Genomic DNA, 26884 nt, shown 5'->3' on the forward strand with positions numbered 1-26884 from the left:
CCCTTCTATGTTGCCCTGATTTGCTCCCTTTATTCACACCCCCTACTCAGCCCCATAGCACTCATGGACATATCCATAATTTACTTATATTAATGTCTGTCTTTTCCGCAAGACTGTAAGCTCGTTGTGAATAGAGAATGTGGGCAACTCATCTTGTATTGTTGTATTGTACTTTCCTAAGCACATAGTACAGTGCTCTGCCCATAGTATGCACTCAATAAATATGATTGATTGATTCAACCCCTATTTTACAGTAGGCTCAGCAATCTAGAAGTCCTGCTTCTCTTAGAGTTACCCATCCACCTCCCCTATGAGTGTAACAGACTATTAATTTGTTCTATTTATGCTGTTATCCTGTCCTACAGGACTGATACTTAATTTGATGTTTGGTACTGCATGATACACCTGTTATTGGTAATGTGGATTATTTTTGTTATGAATAATGCCCTAAAGTGGAACTTCAGTACAGTACCAGTTGATTTTTCCTTATTCAGAAGATGAAATAGTTTTTTCTTTCTGTCTGTAGATTTTGTAGTTATCTGGGAATTTATCTTTAAAACAGCATTTGAAATAATCAGTTAAGAGTTTAAGTGAAATTACATCCTTTTTCCTTGAAATATAAGTGCACTGGACTATGTGATGCAGAAATACTGTATTTTGGGAGCACAGGGAATTTTAACATTTGTGAGAATTCTTTTATTGACTGTTTTTGCCTTACTGGAGCATGTGATAAAACTTTCAAAATACTAGTGCTATTTTGAAGCTTCAAAATGTTATTAAATCCCAAATAAAATATTCAAGTCACCTGCTAATTCTGTCAGAAAAGTGGTGGATCATAAAACAAATGTACTGGCAAATCATAAAAGTAGTCTTTTTGATCATTTATGTAACTCAAGAACTATATAGCACTTTAAGCATTTTAGAGCACATTATCTCTCCTCTCCCAGGTTTGTTCAGCTAAATGTATCTGCAATGTATTTTCAGTGGTTCTCGTTACATAAATTTGTGAATCATTCTTTACTTTTTTCTCCAATTAGTAGGGAAATTTACATTGTAGAAACCTAAGCAATTAAATGGGAAAAGGAGGAGAAATTCTGGAGGCACATGATAGCTACGGAAGTTAAAGAAGAACTGAGAAAGGATAAAGATCCTTTCTATCTGACTGCTACTAGAGGGGGAAGATAGTTTATAGATTGGAGGCAAGAACCCTGTAACAAAGGGTTTGAGGAGTCTGGGCAAGGAAAGAAGGTGCTTTGAGGTCTGTGAATGAGGTGGTAGTTGATTATCAATTTCCTGGGAACTCAGTAAAGTGAGGTCATTTTGTGTTCTGATTGAGAATTTTTATAGTATCATGTTTAAAAATGAATAAAGTTCAATTAAAACCAGAATGAGATAATTTGCCTTAAAAAAAAAAAGCATTTTTCCAAATGATAGCGGGTCTCATTTTAGTTTCAGTGGGTTTCTGAGTTTGGGCCGGGGGAGGGGGTTGTTTGTTTCTTGTAGCCTTTTGGGTTTTGTGTGAGGGTGGTTTTTTTCTGTTTTTTGGTTTTATCAAAAGCTTTTTGTTGGCTGACTTAATTCCTACCAAACCTATCCTCTGAACTCGGAGAGTGATAATGTGACCAACTACATCTGTGTAGTCCCCTTTAAGGAGCTGGGACTGGGATTGAGTGAAGAGCAGGTGTCAGAGGAGGAGGCCCATAATCTCACAGATGGCTTCAGTCTGCCTGCATTAAAGGTAATGCATTGTGGAAGAGGGAGAATGAACATGTGGATTTACATTTGTGCAACCATGGCAATACCCTTGGGGGGTGAGGAAAAGTGTGGAGGGGAGGAGGGAGAAAGAGTGCATCTGTTCCCTTTGAGGGTTTAATTTCTAGGTACTACTACCATAAAGAGAATCCTGCATATGATGTAAATGAATTGTTTTCAGAAATCGAGCTTAGCACTTTGAATTGGGTCTGCAAAACTTTGTTTTGTTATTGGGGGGCTTTTTTAATGGTATTTATTAAGTGCTTACTATGTGCCAGGCATTGTACTAAGTACTAGGGTAGATACAAGCTAATCAGGTTGAACACAGTTCCTGTCGCTCATAGGGCCCGTAGTCTTAATGCCCATATTTCAGATGAGGTAAGTGAGGAGCAGAGAAGTTGTGATTTACCCGCAGTCACAGACAAGGGGCAGAGCCAGAATTAGAACCCAGGCCCTCCTGACTCGCAGGCCTGTGCTCTTTCCATAAGGCCATGTTATGTGTCTCTATAGTTGTTATTATTTTAATGAAACAGGTCTTTTAAGCATGGTAATAATCTTGCTGCATTTGTCTTAAAAAGGCCTGACTGTTGACCTAGCCAGTCAATCAGTGGTGTTATTGAATACTTATTTTGTGCAGAGCACAGTAATAAGCACTTAAGAAAGTACAGTGTAGTTGGTAGACAGGATCTGCTCCCTCCAGGAATTTAACCAGCATTCAAAACCTTGAAAACTATCATGTCCTCAAATACTACAGTGTAAATATCTTTCCCTTCCCAAACACCCCATATGTAGTAACTTGCATATATTTGGTATACCTTTGTTTTTGTTTAGCTTTGGCAGCAAATGTTAGTGAAAAAAACAGTTTAGAGGCTTGGTCCCAATGAGGTTTTCCACTTAATGATTTTCTGTAAATTTTAATTAAGCACTTAGTACAGTACTCTGCACACAGTAAGTGCTCGATAAATACGATTGAATGAATGAATGAACCAGACCCAGTTAGTTTTCTCTTTTTATTGAAGACCACAGAAACCACAGACTCAGTTGATTACAGCCAGCATTTTTGTGATTGGGATGTCTTCTTCTCTAGCTGATTCCAGGAAACCTTATGGAAAGATTCTGGCTTATGCTTGAGGTAAAAGTTTTAGATGTGGGTCTTACCAGGTTTGTGAAGAGGGGCTGCAGGGGAAAGAGCCTCCTTCTTAGCCAAACTGAAAGAGCAAAAAGCAGGTCCAGCCTTAGAACTATTCAACCATCCCACATTTATAGTGGCACCTATAACTATATTCTGGTTGATTGTCATAAACACTCAGATAACAGGATGGATACTTTCCTGTAAATACTGTTAAAGAGTTTAATTTTCATCCTCATTAGCATTCTCAGATAGCGGCAATTTTGATCCAGGATAAAGGGAACACTTTGCAAGTAAAAATAGCAGAGAATTATTTGAGACCGTTTTCTCTGGTCGCATGGCCTTTTCCCAGGAAAGTTGCTCCTTCCTTGTTTCAGGTCACAGAATTGCCAAGGAACTTCCTGGGTGGCTTACATTGTTTCTTCATTCTGTTTTCAGGAGCCTAACATTTTGGGTTATTCACTGCTGTTCGGTCTTGAGAACTGATCCGCAGAATCAAGCTTCATGAACCTGATCCATTCCGATGCCTTCCCTAGCCCCTCTCCTGTCCCCGCTGTCTCTATCTCGAACGCAGATTATGTTGAAGGTTCATGTTTGAAACAGTTTTTTTAGCATTAAATTCACAAATGCCATTGAAACCATCTTTATAGCTTCAGATGACTGGAAACAAGGATGGAATACAGTAATCAAAAATTTATAAAACTATGTGCTGCGAAGGCCTAAATTGAATCCTTGCACTGTCAGAGAGCCCTTTAGCAAAGAATTTCATTGATTCCAAAAGTTTATATCAAGAAAGTGAACGGGGAAATTCAAACTTAAAAGAAGGGGTATCCCAGAGTGAAATGTCTCTAATTATACTTCTAACTATACTGTAATATTTGAGCCTAGATATATACGTTAAATAAGGGACATTAATTTGCTGAATATAAAACAAATTTAGTTCAATTACTTGCATGTTTTTCAGCCTTTGGGACACTCCACCTAGTACAGATGGAGGTAACAAAACCCAAAGTCACCTGGCCCAGGCCTGCCCTTCCCACCAGAGGCAATGGGTCTTCCCAAGCCAGCGCCAGTTACCTCATCTGTAAAATGGGGATGAAGACTGTGAGCCCCCCGTGGGACAACCTGATCACCTTGTAACCTCTCCAGCGCTTAGAACAGTGCTTTGCACATAGTAAGCGCTTAATAAATGCCATTATTATTATTATCAGCTGAACTGAAGCAGAGGCTACTGGATGCAGAACTCGTGCTGGGCCGGACCGGGCCTGGCCTGCTCCCAAGCCCCTTCCCCAGTCTGCCCCAGTTTCCTTTCTCCACTTCCTCCCACTGCTTTCACCAGCAGCTTTCCACCACACTCCTCTTCCCACCCATCTCACCTTTAACCCAGGCCCTGCCCTTTCCGTTTTCCACCCACAGTCTAGTATTCCAGTCAGCCCTCTGAGCACGTGTGCCTTTGAGGGAGCCAAAGTGAGGCTGTGTGTCTGTCTCCTTAAGCACAGAGGAATTAAGAGAGCACGCTAAGCCAGAATTTGCCAGGGTAAAAAGGGACGAAGGTCTCAATTTGATGATGGACAGAATGTGTAAAGAGTTTACCTCCGTCTCTTCTTTTTCAGGTTCTGTTCCAACTGTGGGTAGGACAGAGTTCAGAGTTCTTCAGACGGCTAGCACTGCTCCTCTCTACCGCAAACGCACCCCCAGCCCCCTTGCTCACTCTCGCCCTTTTGCCCCACCGTATTTTGCGCGATGTGACTCAAGGCCTACCTCGTGCCCACGCCGCCTGCTTAGAAGAACTTAAACGCAGCTATGAGTTCTATCGGTACTTTGAAACTCAGCACCAGTCAGGGTCACAGCGCTTATCCAAAACGAAGCCCAAGTCGAGAGAGCTGAACAACCTTCACGCGGCAGTGCGCAGCTTGCAGCTCCATCTGAAAGCTTTGCTCAATGAGTAAGTTCAGAAACTATAATAATAATCATTCATTCATTCAATTGTATTTATTGAGCTCTTACTGTGTGCAGAGCACTGTACTAAGTGCTTGGGAAGTACAAGTTGGCAACATATAGAGACGGTCCCTGCCCAGCGACGGGCTCACAGTCTAGAAGGGGGAGGCAGACAAAACAAAACACGTAGACAGGTGTCAAAATCATCAGAAAAAATAGAATTATAGCTATATGCACATCATTAACAAAATAGAATACTAAATGTTTACAAGTAAAATAGAGTAATAAATCTGTACCAATATATACAAGTTGTATTCATTAAGCGCTTACTATGTGCCAGGCACTGTACTAAACAATGGGTATAATTATCTGAAGAGTTGTAGTGACGTTGGGATCTCATTCTTCTGCCCTTTTGCCCATTTGCTTAGATCAGGCGGGGCTAGGCTAATGGAGCTCATGAATTCTATTTCTAGTCTTCCAACTGACGTTTGAAATATTTGACTCTCCTTTCCCTGATGTTTACCCAGGGTAATAATCCTCGAAGATGAGCTCGAAAAGTTTGTCGGTTCTAAAGAAACCCACGAACTAGGATCAGAAGCCTACCACATCCTAGAGCAAAAGCTAAAGCTGATCCAGCCTCACGTGCAAGCAAGCAACAGCTGTTGGGAAGAAGCCATTTCTCAGGTGGACAGATTGGTACGGAGAAACGCAGGTACAAAAGGTATAAGAAAAGTATACCGTAGGACTTCCTGGGCCAAAGAATTAAAACGTTCTTTTTAGAGTTTGTCGTTTGTGGGCCTGGGTCTTGACTCACCATCTTCTGTGGTTTCCAAAGGGCTGAGCGAGTTCAAATTTTCCAGTCCCACAGGGCCTACTTAGTTTTGACAGAAATTTTGGCGGGCTGGTGATGTGAACTTAGTGAAAATGTGCCCCGCAGTTCCAAATGACCACAATGCAAAACATCTGAAGCTTTGTCATGCTGTAATTGCTGATGTAGCCCGGGATCCCTAAGATCCGCCTGATGCTATATCCGCTCTCTAGAGGGAAGTCTGGCCCCCTCTCACTGCCCCTCCTCACTCCTTTCCCCCTCTCCCAGCCTCCACCACACACTACTTCAGCGGGGGGCTCAGGAGGGACTCAGCACAGATCGGGCTGGGACTGAAAAGGAAGGTGAGTTTTCTCTCCCACCCAGATTCTGATCTGCCTTCAGCCGAAGTGAGAGAAATTCACCAAGTCGCTGCTCCCTTCCTGTCACCTTCCTTCTCCCACCTCCCCAACTTCCCATTCATTCACTGCGGCCTTCTCTCCCACCCCAAAATTCTGCGATGCATTTGGGGGGCGAGGGAGTAGCAGCTTGGTATGGGAATTGCTAGTGCAGTTGCTGTCTTTTATCATAGCTTTCTCTCAGTTCTTAAACAGCTGAAAATGGCCTGGCGCTAACATTCACAGGGAGCAGATGGAAGGAACGGAGGGGGTTGTAGGGAGGAAATGGGAATCAAGCCAACAGATAATGTGGCTGTATTAGATTAGGCTTCACTCTTTGAATCAAGGGGTGGGGCGAGCCCTCAGGTATCTGGACAGGGGTGGGGTGGGGTTTGGGACTCTCAAATGTTTTCCTACCCCCTTTCTGCTGGAAGTGATGGTGGCAACACATGGCTTTAGCAGGAGCCATGCGATTCACTGGCATATAGATAGATTTAGTTTTGAATCTATATATACATATATATAGATATATATATGGATCTATATATATGGGTAGGTAGGGAGGAGGTTGAGAGAGTAGGGAGATAGGTGGAAAGGACCCTGTTTGGTATACCCAGGGATGGAGGGGGAGGATCAAGGGGAGAAGGGCTGCAGGGAAGAGTCTACCACCTACTTTATAACCCGGTCATTGTGTCGGGGGGAGGAAACTAACAAATTACATTTAAATCTATGGAAAACATATCCTACAATTCAGCTCACCCACTTTTTCAAAGAACGGATTGCCTACTTTTCCTGGGGTGTGCCTGTACTAATTACTGAATAGTAATTGGTACCCCACAGTGTATCTGGAACCGGGCAGTGAAACCCAACATCCAAAGGTGTAGTGTCTGTTTTCGACAAGTAAAGATACTGAGAAGACAAGGCAACAAGTACATACAGTCATTTAACACATGTATTATGTGATCTGGATAGAATGTGGTGGAGCAATAGGGGAACGTAGTCATCATCATCAATCGTATTTATTGAGCACTTACTGTGTGCAGAGCACTGTACTAAGCGCTTGGGAAGTACAAGTTGGCAACATATAGAAACAGTCCCTACCCAACAGTGGGCTCACAGTCTAAAAGGGGGAGACAGAGAACAAAACCATACCAACAAAATAAAATAAATAGAATAGATATGTACAAGTAAAATAAAGAAAGAAAGAAATAGAGTAATGACCATGATACAGCTGGGATTTAGCTGTGAATTTTACTGTGTATTGGGGCTCTTCCAGGTATGTTGTTTCAGGAATACCTGTTACCCAGCTTTCATTAACACTTTGAAGGAGGCCAGTTGCAGATATTTAAAATTCATTGTCTTCAAGAAACTGATTGTTTAAGCAGTGCAGATTGTTTCTCTTCTCCAACCTGCTTAGTATTATGTTGCAGAGGCTGCCATATCCACCCCCCTGTTTATGCAGTTCTTGGAGGGACCTTCTGTAGATCATGAGGCCACCTTTACATTATGAATGCAAGAACAACATAGGGTGGAGTGTCAAGATGGTTGTGTGCCGGGGTGGTTTCTAGGGACAGAAATCCCTCCTCCTGTCCCTCCACCTCTCCTCCCCACTGACCTTCAGGTACAGAGAATCCCCAGTCACCCTGGAACCTGGTGGAGGAAGGAGCCCCAGGAATCTGATAAGAATACAAAAAGATAATAATAATGGCATTTCTTAAGTGCTTACTATGTGGAAAGCACTGTTCTAAGCGCTGGGAAGGTTACAAGGTGATCAGGTTTCCCACGGGGGGCTCACACTTATTCCCTATTTTACAGATGAGGTAACTGAGGCACAGAGAAGTTAAGTGACTTGCCCAAAGTCACACAGCTGACAACTGGCGGAGCTGGGATTTGACGTCTGATTCCAAAGCCCATGCTCTTTCCACTGAGCCACGCTGCTTATGCCAGCCTATGCCCATCTTTCACTCATTCATTCATCCAGTCATATTTATTAAGCACTTACTGTATTAACTGCTTGGGAGAGTACCATATAACAATAAATGGCCTCATTGCCTGCCCACAACGAACTCACCATCTGCAGGGAGTTCAAAAAGCCCTCTGGAAACAGGAGTGCTTGGGGTCTGGTGGAGACAGGAAGATCCCTCAGCTTGCCTCAGATACCCTGATGGCCCCTGGGGTCAGGGGAGAATCCTGCCCTCAGTCCCGGCAGGAGCAAAAACAGGCTTTCTGGGGTCTGGAGATGGCAGGGAAGGACCTCTGGGCTGTGGATCCTAGCAGGGTCAAGAGAGAGAGCGGGCCAAGGAAATGTGATTTGCCAACAAGGGAAAATAAGTGGAACTTGTGAAGCGGCAAGGAAAATGATTGCCCCCTCACAGTAGGGAGGAAATTAACTGGGAGTACTAGGTCCCCTTGCCCTGTCAATCAATCAATGGTATTTTTTGAGCATTCACTGTATGCAGAGCACTGCACTAGGCACCTGGGAAAGTCCTGTACAGTTATAGATGCAATTTCTGCCCTCAGAGCTGGAGAGGGACACTAGGGTTAGGGACGAATTGGTGGACACTATAATAATATAGAGTTATTAGAGTGGGAACGGATGGGTGGACACTAAAATAATTTAGAGTTATGTGTTGGAAGGAAAATTGGATATGTAGAGTACTTAAGTAAAAGGGTGTCAGGCAGTAGGTACTGAGGTTTGACAGGTCATAGTACCCAGTTATGTGGTTGGCACAGACAAGTTGATTGACTTAAAGCCAAGGGTCATGAGTGTTTGCATGATGCGGACAGGAATGGGGAACAATTGAATAATTTTTTTGAGGCATGGGAAGCTGTGTGCCAAATGATGTTTCTGATAAATGATCCAGACAGCAGAGTGGCTAATGGACCGGAGAAGGGAGACACTGGAGACGGGCAGCTGGATGAGGAGACCGTAGACATGGTAGTGAAGTTGAAATACCCTAAGTACCAGGACCAGCATGGATTCCATTTTGACAGCCCCCCTACAGAGGGTTACAGGCCCTAGTCCCCTCCCTGCCCCTCAAAATGTGGGGTAATAGGACCTGATGTTGTCCCGCGATTTTTTAAAATTGCCAAAATATCCTACACATTTTCCCCCAGCATGACCTTTATTATCTCTTTGCTTTCTCATCATGATATCAGGAAATAATTATTTTGACAAGGAAGTTGACCTGGACAGGCTGAGCACAGATGGAGAGTTAAAACAGTTTAAATCCTATCATCCCCCTAGGCCTTCTGTGGTTGGGGCTAATTGTAAAGTGTCATGTTCTGAAATTGCTAAGCCATTTAAACTTAATATTTTTCCTACAGGGGTCTGATATTAGCTCAGTAGATGACCGTGAATTCCACACTTTAGTAAATTAATTTTCCCCTTCCACTTATTTCTTTTACCTCTTCAGCAAGGTCATTTTTTTTAATATGTTTTGGGTATTTTTTTGATCGTAGTGATGCTTTAATGAACATTACATTATTTTCTGTGGGAACTTATACTTTGTTTAGCATTCTGTTTTCCAGGAGCCAGTCCAGAACATTAACTGAGGTATAGCAATATAGTATTTAATTTAGGTTTGAGGTCTTATGAAAATACTTTAGGTTTTTAGTCTCATGACATTAGAAAAGAGAACTACAAGTCAAAAAAAAAGCTGATAGATTCTAAATTTCTTGAGGACAGGGATATTGTGTACTAATTTGATTGTACCCACCTAAGCAATCAGTAAGGTGGACTATTCATTCATTCATTGTTGTATTTATTGAGCACTTGCTGTGTGCAGAGCATTGTACTAAGCGCTTAGGAAGTATAAGTCGGCATGATATAGAGACGGTCCCTACCCAGCAGCGGGCTCACAGACTACACAGAGTAGGCACTCAATAAACGGTTTTGATTGATTGAAGACCTTGATTACATATCTAGCATTTGAAATCAGAATAGAGCAAGTACCTTGTGGCGAACCCTCAAGGTTTTAACAGATTTAAACCTTAGATCTGAAAAAAAGTTACTCCAAACAGTTGTCCTATTAAATTAGTAAAGCACTAGAGTGAGGGAAACAGCCTTTAATTCTGAAATGCCCACATTTCCTCATTTTTTTCCCTTCTTCTTTTGAAGGCAAACCTGATGTGGCTTGTGAAAACTCACTTTGTGCCATGGTACCTCCACTAAAGCCTGCCCTACATATAGAAGACAAGGATCCAATTCCTGAAGAGCAGGTAAGAAAACACCGTATTTTAAAAATAAAGTTGGTTTTTCTTAGGTTCCTGCCAGTGACTTAACACTACCTGCACCAGCCCTGGCCCAAGTAGTAGTGGTCGTAGTACTAGTAGTAGTAATAGCACTTATTGAGCATCCACTATGTGCAGGCCACTGTACTAAGCACTTGGGAAGAATAAAACAAGCAAGTGACCTATTCCCTGCCTACAAGGAGTTTATTCTTTAGTGAGGGAGACAGATGTAAAATAAATAATGAATGTATAATTGAATATATGAATATACATAAGTTCTGAGGATTGGCATATTTACACCTTCAAAATGTAGATCATTGTGGTGAGGTTTCTGTTATTTTTGATATTGTTCATTCGATGCAGCAGAGCAGGGGAAACTTTTTAATTGTAATATTTGGGTAGCTTGATTGTCGGTATACATTGTTAAACACATAGTTGGATCCTAGATGTACTTACTTTGGGATTCAGTTTATAAATATTCTGTTTTAAAATTGTGTAATGTTTTTAATTATGTAAATCAATCATTTATTGAGCGCTTATTATGTGCAGAGCCCTGTAGATCCTGTACTTCTCTCTTTCTCACTTCCTCTCGCCCCATCTCTCCCTGTCTCCTTTCCATCTTCCACTTCCCCTGGTACATTAAATAGTATTTAACAGTTATGGTATGTATTAAACACTGTGTGTCAAAGCACTGTTGTAGATACAAGAAAACCATACAAGCCTTACCCAAGAGGGGGGTTCACGATTAAAGAAGAAGGGACAGTGGGTATCATCCCCATTTTATAGATGAGAAACTGAGGCCTAGAGAGGTTAAATGATTTGCCCATTGCTACACAATCAGAGCTGGGACTAGAGCTTGGGTTTCCTGGCACCCAGATTCATTCTCTTTCCACTGGGTCATACTGCCGTTCTCATAAACAGAGTACTTCTCTGCTCCTATATTCAATTCTGCTAGACAAAATAAAGACATATGGTTTTCCTATTTCTGTTGGAAACTGCTAGCCTTTTAAAAATAAAGGTGACTTTTTTCCCCTTGCTTTGAATATTTTATCCATCGTTGTTTCAGTGTTGAAATGTATTGTAACATATCACTCATCATTATATGAATGTATTAGACTTATAGGTAAAAAAGCTGTCCCTTTTTTGCTAGGAATTAGAAGCATATGTGGACAATTCGGAATTGGACCACGAGTTGGGGAGAGAAGATTTTTATTACTTGTCTCAAGAAGATAGAGACAGACAGAAGCGGGAACGTGAAGAATCCAGAAGAGTCCTTCAGGAATTAAAATCAGTTCTGGGATTTAAAGCTTCAGAGACAGAGAGGCAGAAATGGAAGCAGCTTCTATTTAGCGATCACGGTAAGCATTTAGGTGACTAAGGGAAGCTGTGGGAATTCATATCTTAGTTTTTTCTCAAACCGTGCTTTATTTATCTATGCCATTTTTGGCCCCAGTGTTGGTGATCCATCAGAGAATACAGCATTTTATCCTTCCTATTTTGGAAGCGATGTTGTACTGACCAGTAGTACACTAACTCACAGGTGAAAATGATGGTCCTAGCCTTCATTCATTAGTGATTTTGTAAATGCTAGCAGGAAGTTATTGGTGGGGTGAATTTGAAGTTCTAAGCTTTGTGTGTAGCCTATGAGCGTGGTTCCAATGGTGTTTGCCCAAAGGGGCTCTGTATTGGGCTCCCTAAGGAGGTGAGTTTTCCCAAAGGAGAGGCCCTTGTTTCCCCTCTTGCCCCCCAAAGTCTCTTTCCCTTCCTCCTCCAAATGGTAGGATTCCCCCCATCATCGTCATCATCATCATCAATCGTATTTATTGAGCGCTTACTATGTGCAGAGCACTGCACTAAGCGCTTGGGAAGTACAAATTGGCAACATATAGAGACAGTCCCTACCCAACAGTGGGCTCACAGTCTAAAAGGGGGAGACAGAGAACAAAACCAAACATACTAACAAAATAAAATAAATAGAATAGATATGTACAAATAAATAAATAAATAAATAGAGTAAAAAATATGTACAAACATATATACATATATACACTGAGGCCTTGTTTTGGGTGGATGAAGGCGGATCACCTGTAGTTCTTTCCTTCAAATTGGACTTTAGAAGCTTCCCGTTGTGCAGGAGATGACTTGGTGACAAGGTCACCTTTTCCTGTTAATTAATTAGCTTAGCGGAGTACCAAAATTGTGCACAAATGAAGTGCTAATGAAGTTGCAGCCTAAAGATTTGGAGACTAAAAATGGGGCAGTGTTCTTCTTTCCTCCCTGCAGGTGTTCTGTTTTCATATTTCTTTTTTACTCCTCTTCATTTAAAAGGTGAATGCCACTCCTTTAATGAACTGGGATAAGACATAGCAGTTAATTATTTTTGTTCTCCTGTCCATGCTGTAGTTGGGGATGTATTGATATTTATTTGCATTGGAATATTTGATATCACTCCTAAATTTAGCTAGTGGGAAGATACAATTCAGAGGAGAGATTGCTAATGCCATAAATGATTTTCTCATGAAAAATTTCCATACATCGCCCAGAGTTCTTTCCATCTCTGCTTACAGGGGTAAAGTCCGAATGGAATTAGAGAGGGAAATTCTTCACGGGAGCCTGCGGTTACCAGTTTTTCTGTGTTGTTGCTGCCTCTCTAGTGGAGCTACTGCAGCTTAGGGAGCTTTTCTTGGAAATGGACACTGTCGTTTTGCAAAACTAATTTTTAAAAAATAGACTCCAGTTCTTCAAGAAGCAGTTTCTTTTTCTTCAGTCATGCTTCATAGTATCGCGTTGTTCTAACCCCCTCATGCTGGGAGGAGAGACTGCCCAGCAAGCTACCTGTTGCTGGCAATGGGACTCACTGTGCCTACTAACATCAAGAGGGGCTAGATAAAACCACATTTCCCTTGCAAGGACAACTTCTTCTACCGTATGGATATGTGTTTCTTCATTGTGCTTTGTGCGGTGGTTGATCTTGAATGCAGATTTAATTTCATTAGTGTTTATGTTTCCCTTCAATGTTGCAAAATGTATAGACTGGGTACCTATATATATCTATATATCTATATGTATTTAGATATATATGCTTTCCTCTTACCGGGGAATTATTAAAAGGCTTTAAGGTGGCTTTGAAGTCAGTGGCATTATTGTTGTACGTTAACCTGTTCTGCTTTACTAAACAAAAGAACATAAATTTGAGATGTGAATATTGGCTGGGTTTGGGTCTGGTTTTTTTTTCCCGATGCATAATCAAAGGAAATTATATCGTTGACTTTGAAAGAGTACACACGAACAAAAGAGTTTTGTGTCTTGGGGTTTCAGCGGCTTTACATCACTAATTACTGTACAATTTTATTCACTTTCCCCTGTATTAGAAAAATGGCAAGAAATGCATTAAATGGATCCCGGTGCTAGGGGGCAAAGCAGGGCGAGGATGCCAATTTGTACTTCCCAAGCGCTTAGTACAGTGCTCTGCACATAGTAAGCACTCAATAAATACGATTGATGATGATGATAATGTATTATCTCATTTCCTGCACCTCTCATGTGTCAGTTGTATAGGTTTCTGGCTCTGGCAGTATCATTCAGCAAATGCCAATTTTGCAATTAGAATTTTTTGAGTAGAAGAGAAGTTTGCTTTTAAAAACAGGTTTAAATCTCACATTTTGGTTAGGTGCTGAATTAGTAGCAGATTGCTTTAGTTATCTTTTTTCTTTTTTTTTTTTTCTTTTAAGCCGTGATGACACCCTTATCTCCTGTAGACCCCGCGGAACCTGTAAGTACTTCAGAGTCACCTGTAAATACAGATACAGGGAGGGACTGTCATAGAACAGAAGATGACCCTGAAAAGGAAAAGACCGAACCCAACGTCACTCAGAATGAGAGCGACGTAAGTCGGACTGAATTTCAGTCGGAGAGTCCCCCGGTGGGAGAGGACAAAGGTGATCCAGATACCCCGGGTGAAGGGTTCTGCCCAGAGGCCGAAGGAAAAACGTGTTACCAGTGTGAAAGTGGAGGAGAGTCTGAGCATCCGGGGACGGGGGACGTAGAGGATTTCCTGCCGACGCTCAACGACTCATTGAAACCCTCCGTCAAGCAGCGGCTGTCAAGGCTTCATGCATCCCCAGATTTCACCTTCGCTTCTGGTCTCGCCGCCCAGGCGGCTGCTAGATCGCTCACCTTTACTGCCATGCAGGAGCAGACTTTTGGGGATGAGGACGACGAAGAGCGGGAGGAGGAGTGGGTGAAGGGCAAGAAGGAGTGGGTGGATCGAAGAGAGGAAGTGGTCAAAGAAGAGCAGCATAGGAGTTGGAGAAATGAAAACGGGGTGGAAGAAATTAAAAATCAAGATTCAGGGGCAGAAGATGAATGACTATGTCTAACGGGCATTTAGACCATGTTGAGTTAGCATCTTGATGAGATCAAGATAGGAAGTGTTCCGTGAAAGGAAGATGGACCTGAGAAAATCCCGGTTGGGAAACCCATCTACGTGTGATGCATTTGGCTACTGTAAGTGGACTCGTCCCATTCCTGTGGGCATGAAGCAAAATGGAATGGTAAGAGCTGGCCTGAAAATGAAACAAAAGAAAAAAAAAAAACGCCCGAACTAGTGGGTCTTGGAGAGTCTTTCAAAACTTTATCACTTTTAATGAGAAATGCATTTTTCTCGTCTTACCTGAACTCCCTACCCTGAATAACAATGTCAGTTGTAAAGGCAGTATGATTCTCTTTCAAAGAACGTAAGCCTAAAGGGTGGCCCCTTTTTACTACCTTTATTTTGTGGTCAGTAACTGCCTCCTAAAGTCAATGACTAGTTATCCCGAATTGGCTCATTGCCCACCTAAAATGAAGGTGTAGGTTTTACATGAAAATATTCAGCAATCCCCACGGTTGGTGTGTATTGGGGTCAGAAAGTAGTTCCAAGTTCATGGGGCTATGATGCAATATTTATTTTGTACATATGTGTTTTTTATAGGAAAATGTGAAGTTGGAGTTCATTTTCATTTTGAAAAACTACCGTTTTGTTTACGTCCCGTAAAAGCGTTGTTACTTGGCAGGCTGGGGGCAGGAGATGTTGGTTTGTCCAAAAATCCAAGTTTACCTAAGGGTGGGGATTGCCTCGGGGAACTGCTCCAGCATGGAGGGTTTGATGGGTTATACAAAGGACTAGTCAGAGGCATAATATAAAGCCCTCCAGGGGACTGTTAGTTGAAGGGAGGAAGAACCCAGAGGAGCAGACATAGGAGGGAAGAAGGTGTTCACAGATTGGCTTAAATTCAAGTCTCTGGCCGGGAAATCCTGTCTGCACCAGTTGTTGAAGGCGACTGCTATTTGCTTATCGGATTAGCAAAACACTTTCTGCTTGCCTAGTTTAAACTGCCCAAGAAAGCCGTGTCCAGTGGGAGATGGGAGAATGTAGGTTGAAAGCTCCAGCATATAATTTAATTTTTATCAGTCTCCCCCTGTTTAATATTGCCTTCCAATATTAATCCTCACAAGGGAGCAGTGGGCTGAAGTGATTAGAAATGTCCATTACTAGAGCTTTCTGGCCGGTAGAGTGCCGGATAACACAAGTTTTACTTTCTGTTTTCCTCAATATTATATCCTTTCTTCGCTCATTTCAGTACTCGTTCAAATTCAAAATACTAATCCAAAGAGCAACTGAGTCAACGGGCATCCCCTGTGTAGCGCTAATCCGGAGAAGGCGGAGGTAGCAGCAGGATTGTGCAGCATAGATAGGAGGCTTACGCACTTTGTCTCCCAGGAACACATATTAAGATTGTCACAGCTTAGGCCTGTATCTGGACAAAATGGACAAACCAGCTTTTTAACTATGTTCTAAGGAATTTTTAAAACACTCTGCAAAATTGGATTCAGAGATGCTCTACGTGGATATAGATGCTATGTATTTTTCTCTGACCGGATTACTTGGTTCCTAGCTCATCCCTTTTAGGGTTATCCATTTTATCAATGATTTGAATTCCATTCTCAGGAATTCTCTTGCTATTCCCCAAGTATGAAGATCTTGGAATCCCACTGGGTATATTGATTCTGAGCTGTTGGTCTATGAGCCCAGTTTCTAAGTAGAGCCATTGAGTGTAATATCAATCAATGATATTAATTGAATGTCGTGCGTAGAGCGGGGTATTAAACACTTGGGAGAGTGCAGCACGACAAAGTTGGTAGACACACTCCCTGCCCATAAAGAGCTTACCATCGAGGGAGAAGGAACGGAAGTGAGGCTCACAAAAAGTATAGTCATTTTATATTGCATCAGGTTCTGAGAATGCTCTCTGACCTCATTTCTCCCCAAACGAATTTAGTCTTCCTTAAAAACAAGTATTGGGAAACAAAAATAGCAGCCATGCCGACCTCTGGGAAAGCCTGAGGAAAAGAAGCGGGCAAGTGCTAAGCTCCCAGAGGACTGCAGCTGCCATATTCTTCATTCCCAGGTTCAGGTTGCTGTTCCTGAGAGAGAAGCCCTGGGGCCGAAGAAAACCACAGAGGTAGCTCTTGACGGACACAGGGAAGGGAAAAACTCGCTCTTTTGCCCGTTTAGGTCTGCAAAGATACATCCTTTGCGGTTAATTGTGTATTTGTAAAGCACTTACGTGCCCAACACAGTAGATACATGTTAATCAGGTCATATACACCCACTGTCCAACCTGGGGCTCGCCATTCAAGGGAGGGAGAAAAGATAAGGAATCCCTATTTTACAGATGATGAAATCGAGGCACAGAGATGTTGTCATCTGTCCGAGGTCACCCAGCAGGCAAGGGGCAGAGGCAAGATTAGAATCTAGATTCCCTGACGCCCAGGCTTACGTGTGCCTTTTCCACTAGGCCTTGCTGGGGTTTTTTTGTTAATATTCCTCCCCCTGAAGCTTGCGTAACTGTATTCAGGATCTAAAAATGAATATCTTTGGCATCAATGGCAAAGTTAACTTTCAACACCTAAACAAAAAAGAAATGAACAAATACATTACACAGTACAACCGAACAAAAAGACAATTCCTTCAATTCAGAAGTATTTACTGAGCACTTTCAGTACACTGTACTAAATGCTTGGGCAAGTACAGTAAAGGGAAAATGACATGGTCCCTGCCCTTGAGAAGCATACAATCTAAGTCTTACTAATAAGGACGCTAAATGGACAGTTAATTGAATTATGTAATCAATTATGGAGTCTCAGCTATGCATGATTTTTTTTTCTTTTTCTGCATGCAACTCCTAACACCTTAAAGTCAGACCATTAGAATTGCAGACCTTCTCAAATGGAGACTTCATGAGCAGCAGGAAAAGACTGTGATTGTACTCCTTTCAAAATATTTGGTTTTATTTACTGTGTTCCCTGTATTTATGTGCTATACACTATACCATTTCTGCATTTAAGAGAGTGGGTACATATATGGAATTGAATGTATATAGTATATACACACACTATATATCAACTCTACCGATAAGATCTCAAAAAATTTATCTGCCCTAAAATTTTAAACAGCCTTTCCACACTGAGCAGTGTCAAAACAATGATGCTATTGATGGTAAGTGAGCATCAGTAAACTTGTATCAGTGCTATAAGTTGGGTTTTCATTTTTATTAACAGTTTTACCAAACATATGATTACGGTCAGAATAGTTTTAGCAAAAAATGAATGTGCCATGTATGGAATTTTATTTTGCAACAACCAAGTAACAGAAGACATGTATTTCAATCAATTTAATAAGTTGATTGGGGTTTTTTTCCCCTTAGGCCTTGATTCTTAAAAATAGCCCTAATGCTATTTCCAAATACCTTCCTTAATAATAATTCTTTAGGGAAACTTTTTCAGATTAAGATAGTAGAGGTTATCATGATTATTTCTGGCCTCTTCAAAACTCAGTTACTTAAAAGAACAGCAGGAAACTCTCGAGGCCATAAACAGAAATCTGGAATAAATATGTGGTGTTGAAGAAGGTCAAGTGCATTACACTTAGTTTACTTAGTAACAAAAATCAAGGTTCAGTGTCAAACTGGGTGACCTAAATTTTAGGCCAGTCACAGCACTGGAGGATTGTGAAAATCGCTTCTACAATCATTTTGCCACTGATCAGCCAGAAAAGATAAAGTGTTAAAGCCTTATTTTGTATTTTAGAAATATAAGAAACATATTTCTGATAGGTTTATACATTTATCTCCAAATGAAAAAACTTGCAAGAATTAAATGTGTTCTTTAAGTAACCAATTTTGCACTATTTTAGTGAATAGACGTTAAATCCCATAAATTTTTTATATTAAATACAAAAGCAAAATTTGGTTAAAAAGGAGGTTTGAAATTGACAGGTCAATTTTTTTTTCAGTTTTGTGACATGAGATAAATAGGCAATTGGGGAAGAATGCTTGGGAATATTTAATTTTTCCCAGTTACAGCCAGTTTCATAAATGTACCTATTGTTCACAACATTGATATAATTAAATTTAGATGGCTGTTGTAGGTATTTAAAACTAAGCCACATATGGCGTGTCTCTGAAATATTAGATAATCTTGTCCATATTTGTTAGAAAAAACCTTCAATTGAACTGTACTTTTGTAAGTGTATGAATCTAAGGCTTTGTATTCTCTCACTTTTTAAAAGCATGAGAACAAGTTAACTCATGATTCTTTTTGTTTTGCCAGTCATTTTAGTTGGGCAGTTTATCTTTTTATTAAAAAAAAGTTCTTAAATTCCTAATGAGACCAATAAAATTTACTTCAATTCTCCAGCAGTGCTGAATGCTGGACACCAGTTTCGGGTGTTTGATAATTTATATTCTAGGGCTTTAGATTCAAGAACACTTGCATGGGTGCCAAGTTATTGCTGTTCATTTCTAACCCTTCCTTGAAGTTCTGCAATTGGAGGCCCTGCCAGGATCAAAATTAGTCCTTCCAAAGGAGCCGAAGGAAAGCCTGGATTCAGAAGGATCCATTTTCTGGAAGGCTGAATTGGAATCTTTCTTGAGCAAGTGATTTTATTTGAAATGCTTGCAGGTCAAAAAAAGAAGGAAACAAATTTGAATTACCGGGGGCTTTCCAAGAACTGGATGCCCTGGCTGGCAGTATCTTTCATAGGGCAGTAGGTAGCCATATTGAGTTTAAATAAGATATTCTGATTTCAGGGTGATCAATGACTAATATCACAGAAAATCTGCATACCTGCCTGGTTGTCCTATAATGTGGAGACTGCATTAAAGGAAACTTACAGTGTCGTTCTCACCCCACGTCCTATGTGTGTGTATGCGCACACACGAACACACCATTACTTCCGATAACCTGGGGTGCGGTACCCGGACACGCATGTGGTTGGAAGAACATCCCTTCGTTTTGCCAAAATGCATAGTGAAAACGCAAATTGTGGCAGAAATGACTATATCTTCATTCGCGAGGCTTTATACGGTGTATATACTTCCATCTGCTTCATTTAGCAGCTGGAACTTGGTGGCTAAAAGTTACTGAAATGGAACTGCTCTCCTTTGTCCCAGCAGAAGCTTGCCCTGTGAGCTTTAATGCTGTCTTCCTTCCTTAGTATAATCGTATGTTCTTAAACTCCAGTTGCAGCTTTTGTTTTTATTCACGTTCACTGTAGGCTAAGTCTTTTAGAAATATACAGTGGTAATGAAAGAAAAATGGAGATCTTCTCCAAAAGATGACGGCAGGTTGCCAAGAGGAGAAGTTGTAATCTGTCAGTTGACTGACCACTGGCTTTGTGTTCTGAATGAAGCAGCGTGAAGATACTTTGTGTTCATTGGTTATTGTCTTCACGATTTTGTCTTAAAGTATTTGTGACATGAACTTGTTTAACTGGAAGCCAATGTAAAGTCGTCCGCATGACTGCTAATGAGAAAAGAAATAAAAGGCCCAGTTAGCCATCAATTATAGTAATAAAGTATAGTATAGTAATAAGGGAACATCTCCTATGGTCCAGCTTGGATTTCAGTAGACCCTGATGGTTTTAAGAATACAGGTTTCACTACCTTTTTTTTAAATTAACCTTGCTCTGGGCTAAAAACATTAGGAATTAGCTGACTGTCCTTCCCGCTATGTTTTGCTCTGAGCCATTTAACCCACCTGATCAGTTCTTCTCTACCGCTTTCTTTCTATTAAATTCTTCTTACACGGGACGCCTTACACCTCCTTCCTCTTCCACTATTTCCCCCATTCTTTGAACCCTGAATCAAAACCTAGGATTGTTTTCCTTTGTTCCATCATCCGATACCAATATTCCATTTCAAAGTGTGGTTTCACTGCCTTGGTGGGGTGGTGACATTTACCTCTGTAAAAAAAAAAAAAAGCTTTCTCCTACGTGTCATCCGTAGACGGGAGACATCCGAGTGGAAGCGTGGTCTCTTGAGATTTTATCAAATAATTAAAGACTATTGCTTCTCTGACTTCTTTTCCTCCCCACACCTTGTCACCCACTCCAAGTCCATTCAGATGTTTAAGATCAGGTCGCCAGTTGGGCATCTCCTGCTTACCTGCAGACACAATTCTGAGGATCACTGAGGAGTTTTTTATGGACAAAGGTGTGTCCTTTTTGGTCCTGTTCGGATTTTGACCCCAGGAAACCAAATTCTTTATTTGAAAACTATCTTCGTATTGCCCTATGAATTCATTTTAAAAATATCGTACCATCTTTTTGCTACTTTTTATATGGCTATCCTCTAGATCAAAGGAATTGATGATGGAACCGGTTACTCCTGCATTGGGAATGGAAAAAGCAGATGCTTACCTGCCAGTGAGACTTCGTCTGATTTGACTTTCTCACATACAAACATTGTAGATAAGCTTTAATCTTTCAAAATATCTGTGATACAGGAATGGAGTGGTCAAATAGCGCTAGCTCATAAATTCTTGCACCCTTCCCTTATTCCCGCAGGGACTGGAAGTTTCTCAAGTCCATTTAGTCTCCCTAATATAAATGGTCACTTGTTGGCACTTGGCATACATTTTCATATTCTTTGGCCCTGTCTAAATCCCGAAAGTACAGAGATTCTTACTGTTCTAATGAGTTGAAACTTATTTTCTACCGATTTTCTACAAAGATAGGGTGGGTGCTGAATAGTTGGAATGGTCATTGAAGGTATTATTTGTGAGTATTCCTGAAGGGAATCACAGCAGTTGGATCTACCCTATGTTTTATATGTTTCTTAACCTGGTTGAAAATATGTATCTCTGAAGACTTGATTGTTAAACTGGTTATTTTTTGTTGTTGTTTCTACCACAGTAGTTTCTTAAAACCATCTTTGTCAACTTGGGTTCACTGTTTTATGGATAATTTTCCATTACTAGGCAGTTGTGGCTTCAAGGCTATATTTTAATCAGTGGAATTTACTATTCTTATTTCTTGTATTAAAGCCTGTTCTTCTTTATTCTCTTTCTCTGTCTTGTTTTCTTAAAAATCCTGAAAAGCTAAATGGGCTTCATTCAGAGATTTAATTTGAGGCCTAGAAGGGCTCAGTGGGAGACAGAGTAACAGTAGTAATAATAATAATAATAATGGCATTTATTAAGCGCTTACTATGTGCAAAGCACCTTTCTAAGCGCTGGATCAATCCGTGGGATTTATTGAGCACGTTCTGTGTGCCGAGCACTACACTAAGTGCTTGGGAGAGTACAGTATTACAGAGTTGGTAGACATGTTCCCTGCCCACAAGGAGCTTACAATCTAAGTGGGTGGTAGTAATAGTAACTGCAGTAGTAGTGGTAATGGCATTTATTTGGTATCCCTTAAATGCAATGCACTGTACTAAGTGTTTGCAATAGTACAACAGAAGACTGAGACACGTTCCCGGCCCACAAGGCGCTTGCACCAAGTGGAGGATGGAAATTGTGGTGAAGGTAGTTGGAGTCAGTCAGTTGTATTTATTGAGCACTTACTGTGTGCAGAGCACTGTATTAAGCACTTGGGAGACTATAATATGACACATTCTTCTAGACTGTGAGCCTGCTGTTGGGTAGGGACCGTCTCTATATGTTGCCAACTTGTACTTCCCAAGCGCTCAGTACAGTGCTCTGCACACGGTAAGCGCTCAATAAATACGCATGAATGAATAAATGATCTCTCCCCAGTCCCCTGCCTAGCCAGTGGTCTGCCCAACTGTGGAGAAGCAGCGTGGCTCGGTGGAAAGAGCCCGGGCTTTGGAGTCAGAGGTCATGGGTTCAAATCCCGGCTCCGCCGTGTGACTTTGGGCAAGTCACTTCTCTGTGCCTCAGTTACCTCACCTGTAAAATGGGGATTATGACTGTGAGCCCCCTGTGGGACAACCTGATCACCTTGTAACCTCCCTAGCGCTTAGAACAGTGCTTTGCACATAGTAAGCGCTTAATAAATGCCATTAAAAAAAAAAGCTGTGAGATTCTAGGCTCCCCTGGCTTCTGATGCTGATGCTGGAGTTTGGTGATTATTGATTTGCTTATCGATACGGTTGATAAGAGACAAAATGAAGCCAGTGAAGTGTAGCTCCATGTTTCTCTTCCGCATTCTTTCTGGGATTGGCTTTCGATCTTTCCACAACCGACTACCTATTCCCCTGCTACCCACTGAGGGAATGGACATTAATTATGTCACTTTTACAAGTCAAAACACACTAGTAAAGTCAAAGAGAATATTAACTATTCTTACTTTTGCCAAATAATCCATATTATATTCCCCTAGAAATTTTGTCTTTGTATATATCTGTGACTGTTGGAAGGTAGCAAGGCCACATGAACAGGGCAAATAAAATCCAAATGCGTGATGAGTTCTCAGCTCTTAAACTCCCAACCGTGCAATTCAATGAGACACCCTGGAATTAATTTCCTTTTTCATCATTTACAACTATTAGTTTCCCCTTCTCTCTGCAAAATCATTTCTCAATGTCAGAGGTGTGGAATTAGGTGGAGTGTGGGAAAATACTCATCTAGATTTTGTTTCCCCTTGAATGCAAGGAAACATTCCCATTAAAATTAAAAAATTTTGTTTTGGTTTGGGCAGTAATCCGTCCCTGATAATTCAATCCGGTTTTAAAGATTTAAAGCTACTTTTAAGTTTTCTTTAAAGGAGTTTGTCCGCCAAAAAAAGTCTTCCATGATTTTCCCCAAGGAAGAAAATTAATAGAAAATGTAATAAAATCGAGGATGTGTGAAAGATTGAAATGCCTAGCATTCCTCTAGTATTTTTGTGATTTCTGGGTGATAGCATGCCCAGGTTTTGATTTAGTGACATACGCTTAAGTGATGTTTTCAGGCATTCAATAAAGTACTTCTTCCTTCCTTCTCCCACCCCGACTCAGTTCTGCCAAGCCACATTTTCACCATGTGCTTTGACTAGAATGTTGTTCAGGAATTAGAGAGCAGTCATTCAATCACACGAACCTGTTTGAATCCAGATGAAACAATTTTTGCGTACATATGTGGCATCGGCCATGGTGAATACTACAACATAACTGTTTATGTGGGATTTGCAAAAACGCACAACCCGCGCGTTCCAGGGGTACCAGGTGAACGTGCACACACAGAAAACTGTGACTTGGATCCAAAAGTTCCATTTTCACCCCCTTGAGGAACCACCAGTTAGCAAAAGCATCCTAATCATCATCATCATCATCATCAATCGTATTTATTGAGCGCTTACGGTGTGCAGAGCACTGGACTAAGCGCTTGGGAAGTCCAAGTTGGCAACATATAGAGACAGTCCCTACCCAGCAGTGGGCTCACAGTCTAAAAGGGGGAGACAGAGAACAAAACCAAACGTACTAACAAAATAAAATAAATAGAATAGATATGTACAAGTAAAATAAATAAATAAATCATTTTACTTACCTGGTCTGACAACAACTATGTTCAGGACAGAAAGTGAAGACCTACTGCAGTCAGGGGAGACAAATTCAACTTCCTACCTATAGAAATGATTTTTGCTTTCACTCCGGTTACAGGAATAAACCAAAGAGGACGGTGGATCTGGTCCTTTAATTTGCCCAAAAAGACATTCCCCGAATTTTAGACTGTGAGCCCACGGTTGGGTAGGGACTGTCTCTATATGTTGCCAACTTGTACTTCCCAAGCGCTTAGTACAGTGCTCTGCACACAGTAAGCGCTCAATAAATACGATTGATTGAATTTGTCAAAGGTGTCCAAGTGTGCACTTTGGAGAGAGTCCTCTGGTGAGTTACAGGTACATTTTTGGGGTCCAACCTATCTTTTTCTCCCCCCACCCTGATCTTTTTTTTTTTCAAATTCAAATGAAGCCAACTTCCCAAAAAAAGTTAGATGCGATGGACACAAATAGTGTTACCTGAATCTGAAATCATCAGGCAGGCAGAAACCCGTTTTATAATCACTCCTCGACTTCACAATTTGTTTCTGAAGGTCTTTAGCTGATGTACTATAACCGTTGAAGATATAATTAGCGAATAACAGTCTTCCCTGAATGTACATCTGAAAAAGATAAAAATTCAACAGTTTTCAGGGGCTTTTGAGAAGTGAATTTCTGCAATTTCAAAAAATGACATTTTGGTAAGTGAGTGGAAAAGTGAATATGAGCTATTTAGGTCATTTGCTAGAATTCTGATGTTAAGCTTCAATCCGACCACCAGAACTTGTTTGTTTCCACCTCTTGTCATGATCCAGGAATAGGTGGACTTGCCCTGCGTTGACTAGACAATGTCCTGTGCAGGCCAATAGAGTATATAATAATAATAATAATGATGGCATTTATTAAGTGCTTAGAAGCAGCGTGGCTCAGTGGAAAGAGCCCGGGCTTTGGAGTCAGAGGTCATGGGTTCAAATCGCGGCTCCGCCACTTGTCAACTGTGTGACTTCGGGCAAGTCACTTCACTTCTCTGGGCCTCAGTTCCCTCATCTGTAAAATGGGGATTAAGACTGTGAGCCCCACATGGGACAACCTGATCACTTTGTATTCTCCCCAGCGCTTAGAACAGTGCTTTGCACATAGTAAGTGCTTAATAAATGCTATTATTATTATTATTATGTGTAAAGCACTGTTCTAAGCGCTGGGAAGGTTACAAGGTGATCAGGTTGTCCCACGGGGGGGCTCACAGGCTTAATCCCCATTTTACAGATGAGCTGAGGCCCAGAGAAGTTAAGTGACTTGTCCAAAGCCACACAGCTGACAAGTGGTGGAGCCGGGGTTTGAACCCATGACCTCCGACTCCAAAGCCCGGGCTCTTTCCACTGAGCCATGCTGCCTCTCATGAGAGCACCTGGTCGTAGAAACGTGTCGTCTCTTATTGAAGGCTGAAACTGAAGTCAAAAGAGATCAAATGCCACTGCTTCCTCCTTTGTGGTAGGGGAACAACATCTCCCAGAATCTTCTGGGAATGAGACCCATCCGGCAAGCAAGGCACAGCTTTTAAATTCAAGAGGAGAGGGGCCTCGGACCATGTTCCTTCTTCTTCTTCCTCCTAGTAATTATGCTCTAACAGTCTTCCCAGATGGCCTGCTGTGTGTGACCATCATCATCATCAATCGTATTTATTGAGCGCTTACTATGTGCAGAGCGCTGGACTAAGCTCTTGGGAAGTACAAATTGGCAACATATAGAGACAGTCCCTACCCAACAGTGGGCTCACAGTCTAAAAGGGGGAATACGGATGAGAGGGTGAGGGTGTGATGGATGGTAAGTAGGCAGGCCTAAGCCCCAGAAAGCTCATGTGCTTATAGAAGGATGTCTACTTATGGAAATGTGTAGGTGTGATTATCGTGGCCTGTGTACGGAAACTGAAGAAGCCCATAATGGAGTGTGAGCGTTTGAAACTGGTTTCATTTTCCCCTCTTTCTTTCTCCAGTAGATTAAAGAAAACTTCTAGGTCTGAGTTTTTTTTATGGTATTTGTTAAGGGCTTACTGTGTGCCAAGCGCTGTACTAAACGCTGGGGAAGACGCAGGATAATCAGGTTGGACACAGTCCCATATGGGGCTCACAGTCTAAGTGGAAGGGAGAATAGTTTTCAAATTGCCTCTGAGAAGGACAGAAAAGGATGCAGATGAATGAAGCCTTCTGGCATGACCAAGTGGAAGGAACGCAGGACCGAGAATCAGGAGAACCAGGTTCTAGTACCACCTCACCACTGGCCTGCTGCATAGCTTTGGGCAAATTACTTAACCTCTCCGTGCCTCGGTTTCTTCCTCTGTAAAATGAGGATTAAATACCTTTCTCCCCTCTTTCTATTCTATTTATTTTATTTGGTTAGGATGTTTGGTTTTGTTCTCTGTCTCCCCCTTTTCGACTGTGAGCCCACTGTTGGGTAGGGACTGTATATGTTGCCAACTTGTACTTCCCAAGCACTTAGTCCAGTGCTCTGCACAAAGTAAGCGCTCAATAAATACGATTGATTAGACTGTGAACCTCACATCAGGCAGAGATTGTGTCCAATCAGCATATATTGTGTCTACACCGAGGCTTGGCATTTAGTATGTGCTTAACAAATGCCATAATCGTCGTTGTTATTCCTGAGGTCGGATAACTGAGCCAGGCAGAGATCCTGGTTTTACTACATTGCACTTTATGTCTACAACATCATTTGCACATTGATCTGTAGTTCTGTAGAACGGACTCAGTAATTGCTTTTGCGCGACTCAGCCTGCATTTTGCAGTTGGGATGTTAAATGAAGTGTATTA

General features: G+C 41.4%; 2 protein-coding genes across 9 annotated transcripts in view; one reads left to right on the plus strand and one right to left on the minus strand.

Moving 5' to 3' along the window:
* VEZT (vezatin, adherens junctions transmembrane protein) overlaps positions 1-15265 on the plus strand; it is a 49809-nt gene extending 34544 nt beyond the window's left edge. For 4 of the 8 annotated variants that reach the window (XM_038756506.1, XM_038756508.1, XM_038756509.1 and 1 more), the window contains exons 7-12: positions 1591-1738; positions 4495-4826; positions 5347-5540; positions 10143-10243; positions 11406-11613; positions 13987-15265. In XM_038756506.1, coding sequence (XP_038612434.1) covers positions 1591-1738; positions 4495-4826; positions 5347-5540; positions 10143-10243; positions 11406-11613; positions 13987-14624 — 1621 coding nt within the window. In that variant the 3' untranslated portion in view covers positions 14625-15265. Of the gene's footprint in view, positions 1-1590; positions 1739-4494; positions 4827-5346; positions 5541-10142; positions 10244-11405; positions 11614-12822; positions 13372-13986 lie in introns of those variants that run through there. The other 4 variants (XM_038756507.1, XM_038756510.1, XM_038756512.1 and 1 more) reach the window with 2 other exon arrangements.
* Positions 15266-18462: 3197 nt separating this feature from the next.
* LOC119936604 (uncharacterized protein C3orf20 homolog) overlaps positions 18463-26884 on the minus strand; it is a 39535-nt gene continuing 31113 nt past the window's right edge. Inside the window, exons 11-12 of the mRNA XM_038756066.1 lie at positions 24540-24682; positions 18463-20101 (exon numbers count right to left, since the gene is read on the minus strand). Of these exons, the coding sequence (XP_038611994.1) occupies positions 20065-20101; positions 24540-24682 (180 nt within the window). The 3' untranslated portion in view covers positions 18463-20064. The remainder of the gene's footprint in view (positions 20102-24539; positions 24683-26884) is intronic.

This window comes from Tachyglossus aculeatus, chromosome 14 (genome assembly GCF_015852505.1).
Source record: "Tachyglossus aculeatus isolate mTacAcu1 chromosome 14, mTacAcu1.pri, whole genome shotgun sequence".
NCBI lineage: Eukaryota > Metazoa > Chordata > Mammalia > Monotremata > Tachyglossidae > Tachyglossus > Tachyglossus aculeatus.